Below are 20516 nucleotides of genomic sequence, written 5' to 3' on the forward strand. Positions count from 1 at the left end.
AGAGAAAGAGACAGAGAGAGAAAGAGACGGAGACGGACACAGAGAGAGGGAGAGAGTGAGATTGAGGGAGAGAGAGAAAGAGACAGAGAGAGAAAGAGACGGAGACGGAGACAGAGAGAGGGAGAGAGAGAGAGAGAGGGAGAGAGAGAGACAGAGAGAGGGAGAGAGAGAGAGTGAGGGAGAGAGAGACAGAGAGAGGGAGAGAGTGAGATTGAGGGAGAGAGAGAGACAGAGAGAGGGAGAGAGTGAGATTGAGGGAGAGAGAGAGACAGAGAGAGTGAGATTGAGGGAGAGAGAGAGAGAGAGACAGAGTGGGGGAGAGTGAGATTGAGAGAGAGAGAGAGAGAGAGAGAGAGAGAGAGAGAGAGAGAGAGAGAGAGAGAGAGAGAGAGAGAGAGAGAGAGAGAGAGAGAGAGAGAGAGAGAGAGAGAGAGAGAGAGAGAGAGAGAGAGAGAGAGAGAGAGAGAGAGAGAGAGAGAGAGAGAGAGAGAGAGAGAGAGAGAGAGAGAGAGAGCGAGAGAGAGAGAGAGAGAGAGAGAGAGAGAGAGAGAGAGAGAGAGAGAGAGAGAGAGAGAGAGAGAGAGAGAGAGAGAGAGAGAGAGAGAGAGAGAGAGAGAGAGAGAGAGAGAGAGAGAGAGAGAGAGAGAGAGCGAGAGAGAGAGAGAGGATGTGGTATGGATGTGCACTGGTCTTCACAGGACGCAAATTATCTTTCTTTGAATGAATTTGCCGTGCCAGTGACTTAAGAGCCAGCAAACTCTAATTGTTTTCATTATTGATCCTCTAGCAGCGAGTTATGAATTTGCCGTCACATTTATCAGATCGACTTCAAACAAACACGTGGAGAATTAAAAAACAGTCAAGTTAAGAATCCGGTCATTGTACTCTATACCCTGTTGATCCTGGTGGTATCAAGTTTGTGCCTCTGATTCCGAACATATTCATGAGTTTGTGGGATTAAATGCGAATATTTTTTTCCTAGATGATACTGCTGTATAATATGTCCGCAAATTTCAGAATCTTTTAAAGGGGTGTCTAGGAGTAGGGGGCACCATCTTCTATCGTGGTTTAATAATGATTTGTTCAGGCACCAATAGAGTGATGGCGTTTGAATTAATGATTTAACTTCACAGTGCCCTTTTATACAAGCCTCTTGGAAAATAGAGATACAGGACAAGAAGTGCCTCGCTATCAACTAATTAAACATTGACACGTAATGGCGTCGCACGTAAAATAAGATCCGGGTCTGTAGGCGGCGAAAATGACTCTCCATTTCTCTTCCGTGGGACGTTTTTTCAATGACTTTGACAGGAAAATCAATTCTTTTGAATGAAAAATAGACGTATAGCTTACCTTTGGCATTGATTCCCCGTGACATAATAGGATGACATTTAACTATATCAAAATTTATTACCACTCCGCCATGGTAATCTTATTACAGCGTCTCCTAATACTTGTGTCTCCACGGGTTTTTTCCTCGTTTATAATTTTTTCCAAATATCATTCTTTCTCTTTGGTTCTGTTTATTTATTTCTGGGTCTACGGTTTCATTTTCCGTTTTCCATTAAGCCAAGAGTATTCTGAACGCATATGAATCTAGTTCTTAGGGATCATCTCGTGGACTGGAGTAGACTGATTATGCAGGGAGTCTAGGCCACTGACATGTAACGATTAATGGGGTTGTACCGTGGGCTGTGGGTGGGTGGATGTTGTTTTTAATAAAAACACTATAAGAAAAATTAGATATCGGCTCCTCAATGGCGACGGAAACTTTCTAAAAATACGCGTGTGTTATTTAAAGGACCTGAAATAGATTTTTGGCAGAACAATCTAAAATCCAAGGTACAATAAATTCGGAATGATCCAGAGAAAGGCACCCGGCGGGTTTGTCTTTATTGAGACATGAACGGGAATCGTGCAATACGGAATCGTGCAATACGGAAACTACATTTTCCCGATCAATAAATAATCCCCAGGAATCGTGCAATACGGAAATTTTATCCGATGATGTAAAATGAGACGCCAAGAAAAGATATACAGAAAGAGAGAGAATTGAACATTGAGGATAACCGTTTGTACTTGGTTTAACCATGACTTAGCTTAAAAGCGGCACATTTGCTAGTCTCGGATTCCAGATCATGCAACACAGCATAAAATTTTTTTTCTTACACTTTGTTCCCCGAGCAAAATTTCTTATTTGGACGCTCTAATTTGTCGAGATGAGGACAAAACACGTGGACGGTCACCGATGAGGGCGATGAAACAGAGACGCAAGAGCGATGTCTTGGATAGCGTGGCTTATCGTCTATAAATAACACACTACGTATTCATTTGTCCCCCCACGCCCCAATTGGCTTTCTCGTTGGTTTGAAGATTCGTACCCGACATGGAGGCTACGTCGCAGATAAGCGCAGGTAACAAGCCTTTTATGTTTTTGGGATAACCTAAAAGACAAAGCTTCAGAGGTGTTCCTTTCAGGAACTGAAGAGGTTCGAGAACGGATGACGGTAGGTCATCCGTTCCGGGCTCTATCTTTATCAGTACTCCCATCAAAACAGTAAACGGAAGAAAAAGCTTTTTTGCCTTTCTTCCTTTGCGTTTTGTTCATCCCTCGGCTGAAAACTGAAGGAAGCTGCAGCCTCGGTGACGGATTACCGACAGAATTCCACGTCTATCCCATCCCACCCAGCCTACTCCGTTGTCCTCCCTGCAAACCTAACTTTCCGAGTCATTATTTTTCAGGAAATTCTCTCCGTGTGGACTCCGTTTCTTCTGTAAATATCAATTCCGAAGAGGAGAGAATACTTCTGGCGGTGCAAACCTCTGCAGCGGTTTGCCGCTATCAGCTTGAGCAACTACAGCGGCTCTCTAGTCTGACGAGCAGCGCAAGAAATGAAACAAATCAGTATCGTGGTGTGAGGCAGAGGCAGAGGGGCAAGTGGGTCGCCGAGATCAGGCTGCCTCAGAGTCGGAGGAGGGCCTGGCTGGGAACTTACAGTTCTCCCCAAGACGCTGCCTTTGCATATGATCGCGCTGCAAGTAAGCTCCGGGGAGTGTATGCAAAACTCAATTTTCCTGAGCTGCAGGGTGCCGCCGGCGGAACCGTCGGATGCGATCTGCAAGATCTGGGATCCTCTGTGGACGCCAAAATAGAGGCTATTTATCTTAGGCTTGATAAGGAGAAGGGGAATCAGGATGAGAGAGTTAGTGGTACGAGAAAAAGGAAAGAAGGGGATGAGGCGATGGCCTGCATACCATCCTTCCATGGCCATGAAGACTCATCTAACTCTTTTTATAGTTCTTCCTCTTCTTCTTCATTTGAAGAGGAAAATATAATGAACTGGGATTACTTGACGGAAGACGTCGTCGGGGAGTTCTCCTTGGACAGGATGGCCTTCTTCGAACCGGACCTGATATGGCAAGTCTTTGCAACTTGATTTTCTGGTTCCCGTCTTCTCTTTTGTTGAAATGAGTGGGAATGTATGATAGAGGTTGAAAGATCGTGTTAGCTGTCTGTACATATTGTATTCATATATCCGTCATAATCCAGCGAGATAGGAAAGTGATTTATGATCTATGTTAGCCCAGTTTTTTTCATACGACACTTTCAACGAAGCCATGAATTTGTTATGAAAGGGTTCTCAATTTCGACTAGTTTAGACTCCATATTTTCTCACCTAGAATTATGTATTTCTTTCCATTTTTTAAAATAGAGAAGTTATTGTTGGAGAATGAAATAAGGCCAGGAGAAGAAAGTCCCATGAACTCAAACAGAGAACGTCTATCCATGGTTTTATAGTGTATGTAGGGGGATATGTGGAGTATAAAAGTATTTATGACGGTATGCTGCCGCCCAGTGCTCCATCATTAACAAAGACATGCTGCACAAGTACGCCATGATGTGTTGAACAGCGGCATACGTTTGCACGTGGCTCTAGGTATAATGATGGTGCTTTATAGTCTGCACGAGACTCAAAACTTGATGATGATGCTTTAACATTCGACTGCAAATCCAAGGTGGGAGACGCATAGAGTTTTGAATGAAGCCGCTGAAGACATTGCTTAGGTAAAGGTTTGGTTAGAATATCTTCAAGTCGATCACGAGTAGAAATGAAGGAAACATGAAGCAACCATGTAGAAACACATTCACAAACAAAGTGAAACGCAAACTCGATGTGTTTAGTGCTCGCGTGAACCACATGGTTCTTAGTAGGATACATTGCACCAAGATTATCACACCATACAGTGGGAGGAGTACCTAGATGAAGCTTTAGCTCGTTATGTAGGGGCTCAATCCAGATTAATTCAATAGTAGAATGTGGTACAGATTTGTATTCAGCCTTTGTACTAGACAAAGACACATAAGATTGTTTCTTTGATTACCAACTTGATAGATATTATGTTGTCGTCAAGTCAAATCACACTACCATCTTTATGTAAGTTCATTGAATAAAATGTTATGTTCATTATTATTCTAGTGCGATGTTTGTATTGAAGTCCATGAATACGTGCAATGACATAGTGAATTATGATGAATCATAATACAAAGATCACTAGTTTTAAACATGTATTATAAATATTCCTATTCGATGGATAGTCAAGATGGACATCAAATTATTCGAATAGAATAACACTAACTAGTACTATTTATACGACAAGTATAGCTGATCATGTGGCTATTAGTGTAGCGACATTTAGGACATATAGTGGGTGTTCTGTGGAGAAAGAGTTCACTGAAGTGATTTGTATGAATCCCTAAATGGTATTATACCTAAACATCAATCAGGTTGATTCATGTCACAATTGTATAAGTGATCTACTACCCTGAAACACCAACGACATCTTGTGAATTGATGACTATATTTTGACTGACTTACGAGTCTATAATCATGAGATTCAAACAAGTCATAACTCGAATATAGTAAGAAGCTCATGAAGATGATTGAGTGGTTAAGACAATATCATCCATCCTTAGTAGAAGAGGATATTGACTCAAGAAAGAATATGCAAAAAATCCCTGGCCACGGTAGTGACGATGTTGGAGAAGGTGTTCTCCAATGATCTCCATTACGCATCAGTACTAATCGAATGATGGATAAGGCTTTGACGAACAACCATACTCCAAGTCATTTGAGAGTCTTATGTGGATGAAGGATTATACATATACGATTACCAATGATGGTAAAGGTTCCATGAGAGAGTTAAAAAACTGATGCACAATGACTAGAGGGAACGCGATGGGATAACGACAGATATAGGATGTCGGGCGACTAAGGAAAGGGTAGGATAAAAACATACCACAAAATCACATGATCACTTTCGAGAATTAAATCCGATGAAATAGTGGTGGTGCAACCCCTTTCCTCGTCGAGGGCCGGAGTACTGTCTTCAACCACCGCGATGATGCTTAGCACCAAAATCAATAAATTCGAACGATCGTCTGTTTGAAGATTCAAAAACTGATTCAACTATTTGCTTGAAAATCTTAAATCCAAAGCAAACCCGATGGCGGTGGATGAACTCTCGAGGAATATTAGACGAAGAACACAGGACACCAGAGAGTTTAGGAGTACCTCAACACAAGATAGTGCGTGGCGAGGTTGTGGGGAATTCTCGAAGCGTCGTTGGCGGGATGATTGACGTGCGCTTCGACAGGGTGTCGCGGATCCAACTACGCGGTCAGTTGGTAGGGGGTCAAGGGGTGAGTCGCCCCCTTGCCGGGTGCGGGGTAGCGCCACGACAGCTAAACAGTGTACGTGGCGACTAGTGGCCGCGAGGGCGTCTGGGGGCACGGCGGGCGCGCATTGGCGTCCAGGGACTCTGCGGGCACAGGTGAACGGATGCGGGCGCAGGAGGCCTGCGTTGGCTGGGCTTGCGCGGGCGGCCTATGCGGGCAGGGCTTGCGCGGGCAGTCGGCGTGGACAGCCCACTAGGGTGGCTGGCGCAGGCGACCTACGTGGAGGGGCTGCGCGGGCATCCGGCGTGGGCAGCTCGCTAGGGTGGCCAGCGCGGGCGACCTGTGTGGGCGACCTGCGCGGGCAGAGTTAGCGCGAGCTTGCTAGGCAAACGACCGGTAGCGGTGGCGGCGACAGTAAAGACATCGGCGATCCGAGAGGGAGAGAGGGCTAAGGCAAATCCTTCAAGAAGAAAGAAACTTCAATTCTTGAAATAAATTCGCCAAGTGTTCTTTTGCAACATTGGCCTACATATAGGCGTTGGAGGAAAGAGAAAATACAAGAAATGACATAAAATAAAAGTGCACGACGTGTTATCCTGTCACGTGAAAGCGTAGTTTGGGATCTGGCATTGACGACGTGTCATGATGCGTGACGGGGCGTGTGTAGGCGGAGACGTGACTGATGTTGGTGCATTGACTTGGTCGTTGTCAGGCCGGTTCTGCAGCTGATGTTGGCGATGAGTCATGGTGCGGAACGTCTTGAGAGACGGTGGCGGCGTATCTGCATAAGGTGTGTTGACGTCGTCCCCACCAAAAACTACTCAATATCTTCTAGAGCACGAGGTAAAGCTTAGCGCCCCACAGTTGGAAACTTAACCTATTGATCGGGTTAAATCAATCCTTAGTTCATTAATCTATATGTTGATATAGTTAATTAATAAGGTTGGTCAGTAATTGTTATTGGGCCACTAAAGTTATTAACTAGAATGTACATGGGCCTAGAGGGTCACACACATAAGATCATAGGGAATTGGTGAATATATTTTACTTTATGTGGTTCTTGAGAAAAAACATAAGTAAATTATAAATGTAGAAGGGGCATCCATACTAACCAGAATTGAGAGTCCCCCTTTCTCCCATCTTTTCTCTTCTCTAGTAAGCCAATGAGAGTGTCTTCATGGTGAGAAGATCTTTAACATTTTCAAGGAGAGTTGAAGAAGCGGTGGAGATCCAAGTGCAATGTGATCATGTGGATTCTTCTAGAGGTCAGACATGTGAACACCTTCAAAACAATATCAGAGTTGCAAAGTCAAGGGTGAAACAAGTTCCCCATAAGACACATGTAATGTATTATTTTACAGATATATTATGAATCAATGACCACTCTTCCACATAATGGAAACCATGTTTTCCATGGTTGAACCAAGGCAGAGAACCCAACATAACTTAATAGATTTGGTCTAAAAAATATAAAATAACAGCATTTGAAATGAATCAAATTTCCGGCCCCATCCGAAATCACTAAAAACATTAAGCCGCATATTTGAAAAACAAAAAAAGAGAGAGTGATCTTGGATCCCTTTAAGGTATCATAGCAAATGCTTAACACCAGCCCAATGGGCTGGTTGAGGATCTTGCATGTTTTGACATGCCCAATAAACAACGAATGCAATCAGGTCGGGTAAAGTGGTGGATCAGGCTTATCCAGATTTTACGGGACAATGCTGAAGATAAACTAGATGGCGTACTAGTGGGCTTGCAGTTACTGATCCTTGGTGCATCATGAATTTGAGCTAAATATTTTGATTGAGAAAGTACAATGCCCTGTTGTGTAGGAAGGATCTCAAATCCAAGAAAGTATTTTGCATCACCAAGGTGTCATACAACAAAGACACTCTTGAGAGAGTGAATTGTTTTGGAAACATCTGAAACATTAGAATTGATGACTGGAATATTGTCAACATAAACAAGAAGAAATAGTCGAGAATGTAAAGTGTTCTTAAGGAAGAGTGAAGCATCAGTTTTGGAACTTTGAAGTCGTGGTTTAGAGAAAAAATAGATAGTTTTTTATGCCACACACAAGGGGCTTGTATTAGACCGTAAAGAGTTTTTTTGAGTAACCATACATGGTTCGGGTGCTGAGGACTCTAAAATCCTGGAGGTTTCTGCATATAGATAATTTCATAAAGATCTCCTTGGAGAAAAGCTCCATGAAGATACCTAGCTGTTTAATATGCCAATGATTTGAAATAGCTATAGATAGCAAAAGCCTAATGGTGGTTACTTCAACAACTAGATTAAATGTATCATGATAGTCAATACCAGGTGTTTGACTAAAATCTTGAGCGACAAGCCTTACCTCACAATGCTCAAGAGAGCTGCTAGCATTAATCTTTTGTTTAAATACCCATTATGAACCCATGATATTGGTGCCAGATGGCGGAATTATGATTACACAATTTTTACTGTGGTGAAGAGTAGAAATCTCATCTTCCATGTTCAAAAGGTGACTTGGAATGTAGAAGTTCAAATGGAAATTTTTTACTAAGTAGAGGAGAATCATATGGTTTACGAGGTATGTTGTAGTAGCAACCTCTTCATCCCAAAACTTCATTGGCATAGAAGCTTGATGAAGCATGATCAGAGACTTTTCAACAATATGTTGATGTTTGCGTTCAACAATCCAGTTTTTTTCTGGTGTTTGTGGGCCCCATAAGTCATCCCCTGATGTTTTATACCACAAATTTGAAGATCTTTGTGAAGAGGTTGAAACTCACCCCTCCAGTCAGATTGAAATAATCTTGGTGGAAAATTTTCATTCAACCAACTGTTGAAATTGAATAAAGGTGGGTAACACGTCTCTCTTGAGAGGATAGAGCCAGGTATACCTACTAAATTCATCAATAAACATGACATAATGAGAGAAACCAAGATACGACTTAACATGTGCTGGACCCCATAAGTCAGAATGAACAACCTGAGGTGGTGTTATCAATGAACACCTATTAGAGTTAAAAGGGAGTTTTTGAGTTTTAGCCAGACAACAGGCTATACAAACAAAATATTTTAGAGTTTGGGATAAGGGAAGGCCAAAATGTGAAACTATATGTTTAAGGACATGAAAGGCACGATATCCCAGATGAAGATGCCACAACTTGTGGAGGCGTTCACCCAAGTAAAGTTGAGAGAGGATTAAAGGGAGTTGGTCTATTGTTAGGACAAATATTGCAGTGTAGAGCCTGATGGCCTTGTTTGAGATAAAGTTGGCAACGTGGGATAACGTCTGCTACGATCTCCCCAAGTTGACCATCTCTAGTCCATTTACCACTAAAACTGCCATGTCCTTTCACAGATTGAGCTTGAGGATTATGCTGAGTCTGATTAGACAATGAGACTTGAACATTATTGACCATGGGAGCAGGCAACATTTCCGTTGTCTCATGATCATTTCCAAATTTCTCAAGGGAAACTTCAGAGTGAAGTGCAGCTAATTAGTCATCAAACGAAAGATTTTTGTTCCGAGTCGTAATACCACCATAGAAGGAGCGAATATTTGAGCAATGTCCTTAAAGGAAGGCAAACTTAACAGTACACTCCGAAACATATTCACCAGCATTGACAAGTTCAGCTAAGACTTGTTGAAACTCAGAAATGTAGTCATCAAGGGATCGATTCCCTTACTTAACAGAGTGAAACCATGAGGTGAACTCTATGACACGAGACTTAGATGCAAAAGATAGTTTAGTAGAAAGTTTCTCCCGAGCATCTCTCACATTAAGAAAATTTGAGATCACAGGTACAAGTTTGTCAGTCTTATAAGGAATAATTGTAGATAATACATGTTGATCACTTCTCTTGTATGGAGTGTATTCATCATTTGTGTCACATTCTTCAGGCAGAGGTAGGTGCATGAGGTGTCGACCCAGACCTTGTGCCATGAGGATGGGAACTATTTGAATCTTCCAGATCAAATAGTTACTTCTGGTAAGCTTGATTGTCATTCCAGGAGTTATTGATATAATGGAAGATTGAGCGACTGGTTGGTTGCTGAGAAAAGACACTTCCTCGAGTGCTGGAGTAGAGTTGGCAGAAGCGCTTTCAGTCTCCCGAATCTCTGATACCATTTTGGAGAATGAATAATCAACAAAGAGTTGGAAGAAATAGGGATATGAGAAGAAAATCCCATGAACTCAAACAAAGAACATCTATCCATGGTTTTATAGTGTATGTAGGAGGATATGTGGAGTATAAAAGTATTTATGATAGTATGCCACCATCTAGTGCTCCATCAGTAACAAAGGCATGCTGCACACATAAAACATGATATGTAGGATGCATATGGCTCAAGGTATAATGATGGTGCTTTATCATCTGTAAGGGCCTCAAGACTTGATGATGATGCTTTAACAGTTATTGTTAATCTATATTTCCCTTAATTGTGATGTACATAATCTCTTCGCTCCAGAAGGTTAGGTTTGAATAATACAAATTTTTTTTTGAAAGAATTGTCAGTTCCATCCATATTATTTGGTATAGTATTCAGCCATATGATATTCATCTATATATGTGAATGTGCGCAATACCAAGAACTGAGACATTCTTAGCATGCATAGTAAAAAATGGTTGCCAGACGCTGAAACTAATGTATGATCTTATGGTAGAGAAAAAATAGTATCACATGTTCCGATGCGAGGAACATAAAAGGCAAGAAATAGGGCAATAGGACGGAGACAAGTGAAAGGTATAACAGACAAAAACTAAAAAAAATTCAAACATAAACTTACACAACTGGTTTTTACATTTGCACACATATTCGTAAGTAGAGAGATTTGGTGTTTATCTAATGCTCCAAAACCAGACTGAAGTATACACTTTGAGTGGAGATCTGAAATCCATATATTTTAATCATGGCACATAACAAGTATGTGTATGTTCCCGGAAATATACATATCTCTTGCAAGAAGATAAAAATAGGGATTAATTGAGATTAACAATGATTAAATTTGAGATATATTTATAATTTATTTATTATAAGTCTAATCTACCATGTTTCCTTGCACCAAAATTATTTTACTTGTCACTCTGTGTTCGTTTTGATACAATTTCATCTCATGATTTCACTTGCTGGTTCATCTTCAACTTCAATTTTATAAAATCTTCAACCTTTATAATGTTATATATATTTAAGGGGATTTGAATATATTGTTCTACTTGTCCCAAGAAGAACCCTATTCATTGTCAGAGAAGCCGATGGTAAAGGTGTGAAGTGTTATACTAATGATGTTCTGTATGAAACATACTTGCATTGATGTCTTCAGATCCTAGTACATCTTTACCTTGTAAAACTATTGCAACTGCACTATAGACGGGTGTACAAGACGTTGAGAATATATATAAATAAGCCACCTTTCAGCAGATCAATGAATCAACAGATTAGGTGGGGTAGATAATTGGTTGGATGTTCGAAGACAGCAGTTGTCCCAAGCATTCGGATCAGCAACTCCATAAAGGCCTATTGATCCAACACAATGTCAGAACACTTTAGGCAGGTTTTGGATTATTAAATAATCTAATGTGTGATGGGGAATGAACTGAGCAAGATGATTGGGGTTATCTTTTCCTTTTAATTTTTTCTCTATATATTTTTATTATTCTTTATATTTCCTTTTGAAAAAGGGGTCGCCAAGGGAAAGGAAATATAAAGCCCTCCTAGAACACCCTCAAGAGGAAGTTGCTTTTTGAGAATAAAATACTATTTTTATATGTGGGATTGGGTTGTTGTCTCCACTGTTGCCACGCTAGGTAACCTTGTTGTAACATTATCTTTGACCACGTGTACTATCTTGTAGCTAATGCATAACATTGCATTGTTGTGTTTGGTACTGATGTCATCACCATCTCTGATGCCCTTGTCATGGTCTCCTTTGCCCTCATCATTGTTACCATCCCGTTTATGGACTTCCACCAACACCTACACTGCATATAGAAGAATAAGACACACAAGATAACTGACCTGGTTGGAATCATTACAATTACTGACCAGGCTGCAACAAATTCCCCTTCCTGCAATACCATGTAATACTCCCCTATATGAGCAGTCTTTCCCCAAGGTGTAGGTCAACTAGGACATGCGGTGAGCCTGACACCTCCAACATGGTGGGCCTAGAGAGCCCTTAGAGGTCCCATCAATGGGGCTTGCCTCAACCTAATGGGCAGCTCCTGTAGCCTCAGCCGATGGCAATAGATCCATAAGCTTTGTAGGCTCCACAGGTTGTTGGGGCTCGGTGGTCCAACTAGGCCCAGTGGGGGGGACGACCCACTAGATGCAAGGTGTGACGACCCTAATGCTCGTCGCAACGTCCGCACCACACTAGAGAGCTTGTTTCTATTTACCATGAGGTCAAAGGTGGAGACACCCATTGGAATGACACCAAAGGGGGTGCTACCCATTGCCACGATGCCAATGGAGGGGCTGCCCATTGCAACCATGCCAACTAGCTCGCTAGCAGCTCTAGCCCTTGCCGTATTCGCATGAGTTGTGGGTGCTAGCCCAACTACCTCCCACCAAATCATACTGATAGTGTGGCTGATTGCTGGTCCAACCATTATGAGGTTATTTACCATGAGGTTATATAAATTGGGTATTGGAGGCCTTGATATGGATAAAAAACTCTAAACGGTTCATAATGGAAGACTTAAATGAAATCGTAATGGCATCATTAAAAACACATCATACCCATGATTCCTTAAATGAAGACTTAAAGGATACTCGAGAAGGACATCGAAGTATCCAGATAGAATAACATAATCTAGCTTCACCCATGTGATGAGTATGGTCGGTCTCACAGCCATTAGTGTGCAGACACAGGATAGAAAGTGGGTTATCTTTGGTGGAAAGAGTTCATTGAATTAATCCCCACAAACCCTTGAATGGTACTATACCAAAAATTTTTAAGGGGTCCTTGAGACACCAAAGACGTTTGTGGATGGATAGTTTTACATTGACTATGACCTACAAGTTCCTGATCATGGAATTCTATGTAGTCTTAGTTCTCGTGTATCAAAACGTTCATGTGCAGAGGATTGCGTGGAGATTTATAGAGGCTGTAGACATGAGCAGCTCCACATGACTCATTTGAGGATCGAAGGAATCACGATGGGATTCATGCCAAGATGATTCTTTTCATGTTTAAAGATGACATAATGATTTTGTTCGAGTCTTCTGCTGTGAATTATTTGGAGTTATTCATCCAGATTGAGGACTCCAAAAACCAACACAAAGGTTGTGACAGCCTTGGGAAGTCATGGGAGGTCAGGATGGCTCCATAGAAGGCTTAGGGAGAGGAAAAACTGTGCTTGCATGAAGGAGAAGAGAGGAAAAGTGGCAAACCAAGGTTAGGAGGTGGGTATCAGTTTTCCCGCCCTCTATTACTCAAATCAGGGCATATCTGGTACTTTTCATGGCTTAATCTGGATGAAAATTAGTTCATGTCATATTTGATTGGGTAAAATTCAGTTTGATTCAACAATAAACTTGATTTCATAATGTTATCATTTTACGGTCTCTTTGAGGCATTCTGTCGGACACCAAGCGGGTGCTGACAGATTGATCTGGTTTTCTACAATTTTATTTTATAAAAAATAAAATATTTATATATCATTCTAGCCAACAATAAACATAAAAAATATATTTAGTAACCTCCGAAGTCCTTTTATATCCTCATATTATATTATTTTACTCCCTTATCTCTATATAATTAACTGAACTCCTTTTAATATAAAGATATAATATTCTCTCTACCTCTTTTGATCCTAAATTCTTAGCATATATATGCTAATGAAACTATCCGTTCTTCCCTTAGGACTTTTAATTTGCATTCCCTATTCTATGATCTTCTTCCTCGTATACCTTACTAAAATAAGTATTCATATTCACTAACTCTTTCCTTAATCATTCTTCTTTACTATTAGATCTAGCTATCTAAACCAATATCCCACCTAAATCTCACTTTAAATATATAAGCATACTAAGTATATCTCTTACTATGGATAACATATTAATTTCTCTACACCTTATGTTCCCCTACATCTGAATCAAAACACTTAACAAAATTCTCCCACTCCTTATCTTATTTCATTCAATATTAAGACTATTAGTAAATTTCATTATCCAATTACTCACCATCTCTAATATCCATATTTTTGCTAGCTCTAAAAATATAATACAGGTAATCTATTATCTTATAAACACCTCTTCTACCTTCTTTATTTCCCTTTAACTCTTGCAACTTATTCCTACTCACTAATTACTTATCTTCCATCCTTTCATGATCTTCATGATCATTATTATCACTTTTCTTATTCTACTTATAAATAATTTTTCTTATTATCTTTATTACCATCTTATTGCTCCTAACCCTAAGTCAACTATACGTCCATTTTTAAATTCCAGTCTATGTGGAGACGATCTCACTCCTAATATACATATATCTGAATGAGTGTACATAATTAAATATTTTGTATCATTTAGTCAAATTAAATCTACGACTATACTAAAAATAACAACACAATTTGCCTACATCAACAACCATTGAAGAATAATGCTGGTGGCCTTCATTTGCATCCAGCTCCAATTCAAATCACTGACATCTTGATGTTTGAATCATATAATGCCTCAAGAACATCCTTTTCAATCAATATGTCTTGCACCATTTGTTGTGAGACACAAAAATTTACCAAAGTGCCCAATTTCGGATCGAGAAATAATGGAAGTCTGTCATTTCATAAACTGTAACATGTCCAATCAAACATGTTGCTTTGATACCACTTGTTGGATGTAAACACTCGCAGAAGCGCATGTGGACGTGAACACATGCATTAGATAGAGAGGATGATCACCAAGACAATATGAGGAGAGACACCATTGCGTAGTCGTCAGCGTTTGTGAGGCCCCATATTGTCATTGTCTAGATAGCACTAACTCCAGGAGATAGAGAGACTTCCTGTTCAAATGAACTTTCAAAGAGAAATCAACTCAATGGTGTCAAACTGAATACAAAAGGGGAAATAAAAAAGTTATTGGCCTAAGTACCCATGTAAAAACTAGGCACAATCCTAGAATGTAGGCACAATATTAGTTTCTAGGATCTGCAACAAGTGTTGGATGTGCCAACTTAACCCGACAAACCTGTCACATAGGGCTGGGGAGTTTGACATTTTCAACACAGAGAGAGAGGGATAGGGAGAGAGAGAAAGAGAGAAAGAGAGAAAGAGAACGAGAGAGGGAGAGGGCGAGGGAGAGTGGGAGGAGGATAGGGGGAGAGGGAGAGAGAGTGGGCGAGGGAGAGGGAGAGTGGGAGAAGGAAAGTGGGAGAGGGAGAGAGACTAGAAGAGGGAGAGGGAGAAGAAGACAGAGAGAGAGGGGGAGAGAGAGGGGGAGAGAGAGAGATAGAGAGAGGGGGGAGAGAGAGAGGGAGAGAGGGAGAGAGAGAGAGAGGTGTTAGATTAATTTCTTAATCTATGGACAATTATATATGTGTATGTATAATTGCATATTGTTAAGCTACCAGCTATAAATCCCAATTTATATATGATTCACTTAATGATGGGATTAAGACATTTATAAAAATAAGTATGGTAATTAATTGTGTAGAGGCTAAGACTGTCTTAATTATAATGATGGGATTAATTAAGATAGGCTAAAGAGGCTTAAGTATCTCCTCTTCCTATACATAGGGGCCAGGTCCTTGGGTCATAAGGTAATTGACTTTTCTCCTGAGCATCCCATTACTCAGAGAGACTTCAGGAACTCATCCGGTATTGATCCAAAAGGCCTCCACTCAAGCTTGTTCGATTCGACTAAGAGAAGACGCGATGGATCGAGGTATGTTGTACATTGATTTACATTCATGTACGAAATTCATCATCCTTTAGAATCGATGCAAGCCTCCTGCGGATCTAACAAGAGGGAGAGAGAGAGAGAGAGAGAGAGAGAGAGAGAGAGAGAGAGAGAGAGAGAGAGAGAGAGAGAGAGAGAGAGAGAGAGAGAGAGAGAGAGAGAGAGAGAGAGAGAGAGAGAGAGAGAGAGAGAGAGAGAGAGAGAGAGAGAGAGAGAGAGAGAGAGAGAGAGAGGGAGAGAGAGAGAGAGAGAGAGAGGGAGGGAAGATAGAGAGAAGTCATATGTAAAGATATCTTTCTTTGAATGTTTCTGCCATGCTGGTATCTTAAAGGGGATCTTGCTAGCTATATTGTAATTTTTTTCACGAGTCGCTGATTTTTTTAAGTTAATTGATCTATTACCATCAGACACATCGTGGATTTGGAGGTTCCTCGCAAGCGTCATTTTCACCTTCCGTCCCCATTAAAGACTCCACACGAGCATTTAAAGACTGTCAATTAGCAAACTGTTGGTTCAACTGTATTGTGTTTGTGTGCTAAGAAGCCAAGTCTCTTGGGATACAAATATCAATCAAGGTCGATAAAAAAAAACTGACATATCATTTAACAATTTCATTTAGAATTTTGTTTACGCAATGAACATAATGATGCCGTCTTAATCAAGCATTTTAACGTCCCGGTGCCTTCCTTCATACGCATATTGGAGATCCAAGGCGAGAAGTGCCCTCCCAGGACTGGCTAAAACTTGAGACGTAATGACGTTGCACATAGAAATATGCCGTATCCCGGCCTGTTGAAAGTGAAAATGATATCCATTTATTTTTCTGCTGGATTTTTAACAGCTTTGACTGAAAAATCTACTACTTTGAGTCAAAAATAGATGCATACTTTACTTTCAGCATTGATTACATGTGATGTAGATGGACGGCTATCTCCTTGACTCGATCGATATTCATTACCACTCAGTGTTTGCGAATCACAAATTGTGATTTATTCCGGAGTCTCTCAATCCTTCTGTGGTCACCAATTATCCCCTCCTTGCTCAGAATGCTTTTTTTATCTTTACATTTGTTTATTTATGTGTGTCAATCATTTCTTCTACCAAATTTGGGGGGCCAATATTAGTGTGAATCCACATGAAACTAGTTCATTGGGATCAGCGCGTAAATGCCTCGTAACGTAGACTGCATATACAACCAAAAACCGAGATGTTCTTAGAAGGCATGGTAAGTCAAACGGCAGGAATGTGCTCCGTGGATTGTATGCAAAACTCAAGTTTTTATGAGCTGCAGAGTGGCGCCAACAGAACCATCGGATGCAACCTAAAAGCATTGGATTCTATGTGGACGGCGAAACCGAGGCTATATATCTTAGGCTTGATAAGGGTGGAAGGAAACATGAGGAGAAAAATGGTAGTAGTACGAGAATGAGGAAAGAGAGGGATGAGGGATCGCCTGTACACCATCCTTGCTTTGCCATGAAGATTCATCTTGTTGTTATTATTGTTCTTGCTCTTATTTTTTATTTGAAGAGGAAAAAAATGAGCTGGAATTAGTTGATGAAAAAAATTGCTGGCGAGTTCTGCTTGGACCCAGAGCTAAGATGGCAAGTCCTTACAAGTTGATGTAGGGGCTCTCCGTCTTCTTTTTTGTTTCAAAGATCGTATCAGCCATCGCCTAAGAATTGTATTCGTACATCCCTCAGAATCCAAACATATTGGAAATCATCTCTAATAGACCACTTTTCTCATACAACACTTTCAATACACCGGAACCAAGGATTTCGTCTGAAATAGCTCTCAGCTTTGTTTAGTTTATGATCCATATTTCCTCACCTTGACTTGTAGGTACAACATTCAGCCATATCATATTCATCTATATTTTCTCAACACGTGAATGTGAACACAAGAAAAAACTGAAACAGGAGATTAGTGGCGTTGCCACTATACTTCACAATTAAATTACACGCAGGTGGAAATTATTTTCATCATAACTTGACAATGACAAAAACTATCATGCACATATGAAGCTATCTTCAAATACACGCCCTGTATGCACAGAAGCTGGCATAACAATTGAGTTAAAAGGTAACAACCACTTATGCATTATTTAGAGGTATGCACACAGTGGCGGTCAGGCAATGGATTGCAGTTAAAAGTATTTATCGATCTTGCTGAAGAAATAATGGATGAGTTGTCGCTCAAGACAACCGTACGTCATGACTCAGTGGACAGAAGTCGAATCACAGGGCTCAATGGTGACTGTGATAACGTTTGAATGGGAGAAAAATATATTTTGGCAATTAATAAACGTACCTCATGTATCATGTAACACGAATATTTTTTTTTCTTTTGTGCACGTTTGTGTGTGTGTGAGAGAGATAGATTGGTAGATAAATAGAGAGATAGATAGATAGAAAGATAGAGAGAGAGTGACAGAGAAAGAAATAGAGAGAGACAAAGAGAGAGATAGAAAGACAGCGGGAGGGAGAGATCCATAAATAGATATATAGAGAGAGAGAGACAGAGGGAGAGAGAGAGAGATAGAGAGACAGAGGGAGATTGATGGAGAGAGAGAGAGAGAGAGAGAGAGAGAGAGAGAGAGAGAGAGAGAGAGAGAGAGAGAGAGAGAGAGAGAGAGAGAGAGAGAGAGAGAGAGAGAGAGAGAGAGAGAGAGAGAGAGAGAGAGAGAGAGAGAGGTGTGGAAAGAAACCCAGGATGGATGCAGAATATACCAATTCAGACATGATCAATATGCAGTAGAAGAGCTGAACCTTGAACTCCCAAGGCAAGGAATTAATCACCAAGGAAAATCCGGAAGAGAATAAACTACGGTAGAGGGGGGGGAGAGAGAGAGAAAAAATAAGAATAAACAAGGGAAAAAGCATGCTGGCGGCTGTTAGGTTTTCAGGGGGTGAATTCCCTTTAGATTAACGGGGAAAGGGGCCCACACGGGCTTATTTCTTTAGAAACAACAAGAGAGGGGGCGACGTTACGTTTCCCACGCCCTTTTCCATGGGGGTTGACAAGTTTAGGCGCCCCCTTTCCTGAGTGGGGGGGGGTGATAAGTTAACCTCTCCATGGGAGCAAGAGAAAGAAAGAGAGAGAAAGCGAGAAAGAGAGCGAGATGGCGAAAGATAGAGAGGGACGGAGAGAGCAAGACCGAGAGACGAGAGAGGAAGACAGCAAGATAGACAAGTAGAGAGAGAGAGAAGATAGAGGTGTTGAAATTTCTTGGCCGTTGCACAAGAAAGGATCGAGAGAAGAAGAGAGAAGAGAACTTGAGAAGAGAGAATATAGAATCGTTGTATTCCGCAAATCTTTATGATTACATTGGTGAGGTATTTATACTCACAGCCGTTGATTGGTGCGGTGACTCCATCATATAGCGGATGCCTGAGATTTAATCCCGACTGTTATAACTCCATCTATGTTTAATCCTATTCTACGTTTAATCCTATTCTATGTTTACACTTATATGTAATCCTATCTCTAAGTCTCTATCGAGGTTATTTATTTAAGTTTACTATCTAATCTTGATTAGGTCCCTAACAGAGAACTGCCAACCGTTGAATCTTCAGTGATCTATCTGACGGCTTGGCGAGTAGAACCCCTTCTTACAAGAGGGAGACGGAGAGAGAGAGAAGAGAGAGGGAGAAAGTGAGAGAGAGAGCGAGAGGGCGAGAGAGAGAGAGGGAGAGGGTGAAAGATAGAAAGAGTGGGAGGGAGAGAGCTAGAGTGAGAGAAGAGAGAGGGAGAAAGCAAGAAAGAGAAATGGAGAGAGAGAGGGAGAAAGCTAGAGTGAGAGAAGAGAGAGAAGAGAGAGAAGAGAGAGAAGAGAGCTAGAGAGAGAAGAGAGAGTGAGAGGGAGAGAGAGAGAGAGGTTTGAGAGAAAGGAGAGAGGGAGAGAGAGAAGAGAGAGAAGAGAGAGAAGAGAGAGCTAGAAAGAGAGATAGAGAGAAGAGAGAGAAGAGGGAGAGGGAGAAAGTAAGAGAGAGCGGGAGGGCGAGAGAGAGAGACAGATTGAGAGAAAGAGAGGATATAGAGAGAGAGGGAGACAGCGAGAAAAAAAGACAGAGATAGAGGGAGACAACGAGAGAAAGAGACAGAGAGAGAGAGGGAGACAGAGAGAGAGGGAGACAGCGAGAGAAAGAGACAGAGAGAGAAAGAGACAGAGAGCGAGAGACAGAGAGAGAGAGACAGAGAGAGAGAGAGAGAGAAAGAAAGTGAGAGAAAGAGACGGTGAGAGAGAGGGAGACAGCGAGAGAAAGAGAGCGAGAGAGAGGGAGAGAGGGAGAGAGGGAGAGAGAGGGAGAGAGCAGAGAGAGGGAGAGGGAGGGAGAGGGTTGGGGTTTGTCAGCTCCACCACCTTAGGAATGCGGGAGAGGGAGGGCTTGACTTGTCAATGCCCTCACGAGGGAGGGGCGCACGGGAATCGAGGTGCACCCCCTCCCCTCTTGTCTTTTTGTGAGAAATGGCCCATTTTGGGGCCCATTTCTCTGCTATTTAAAGGGGTTTCATTCCCCTTGAACCCTAATCCATTTTAGCAGCCGTCAAGTGCTTTTTTGTTCATTCTTGTTGTCTCTTCCTCTCTTATCCTCTCCATCTCCCTTGTTTTATCTTCATCACTTCTTAGTGGTTACTCCCTTGGCTTGGGAGTTGAAGGAGTTGCTCTACTGCACCACACGAGAAGCCAGTGTCCTACACCGAGAGCCTTGCACGTGGACGTCACGGCGGTGACGTAAAGAGGTTCTTGCTATCTATCTCTATACGCCGATGCATTTATCTAGTCCGAGTTGATTCCGCATTTCTACCGTAGCGTCTTGGGTCGTTGTTTTCTTCAAAGAGTTTCAACAGAGAGAGCGAGAGAAAGAGACAGTAAGAGAGAGAGAAAGAGAGGGAGATGGCAAGAGAGAGAAGAGAGAAAGAGGGAGAGAGCGAGAG

The 20516-nt window shown here is 41.4% G+C and overlaps 1 protein-coding gene across 1 annotated transcript; it reads left to right on the forward strand.

The window, feature by feature from the left end:
• The first annotated feature begins 2029 nt into the window (after window positions 1-2029).
• LOC144715126 (uncharacterized) lies at window positions 2030-3563 on the forward strand. The gene is made up of 2 exons (XM_078590022.1): window positions 2030-2414; window positions 2743-3563. Exons 1-2 carry the CDS (start codon window positions 2387-2389, stop codon window positions 3435-3437), a joined length of 723 nt encoding a protein of 240 aa, XP_078446148.1. The 5' UTR covers window positions 2030-2386; the 3' UTR covers window positions 3438-3563.
• Window positions 3564-20516: the final 16953 nt, after the last annotated feature.

The sequence above is a fragment of the Wolffia australiana genome, chromosome 18, assembly GCF_029677425.1.
Source record: "Wolffia australiana isolate 7733 chromosome 18, ASM2967742v1".
Classification (NCBI taxonomy): Eukaryota; Viridiplantae; Streptophyta; class Magnoliopsida; order Alismatales; family Araceae; genus Wolffia; species Wolffia australiana.

Bases quoted from the DNA above. Each gene is read 5' to 3' on its own strand.
- LOC144715126 (XM_078590022.1), top strand. From the start codon at position 2,387: ATGGAGGCTACGTCGCAGATAAGCGCAG. The intron at 2,415-2,742 runs GTAACAAGCCTT...ATTATTTTTCAG, and splicing joins TACGTCGCAGATAAGCGCAG to GAAATTCTCTCCGTGTGGAC.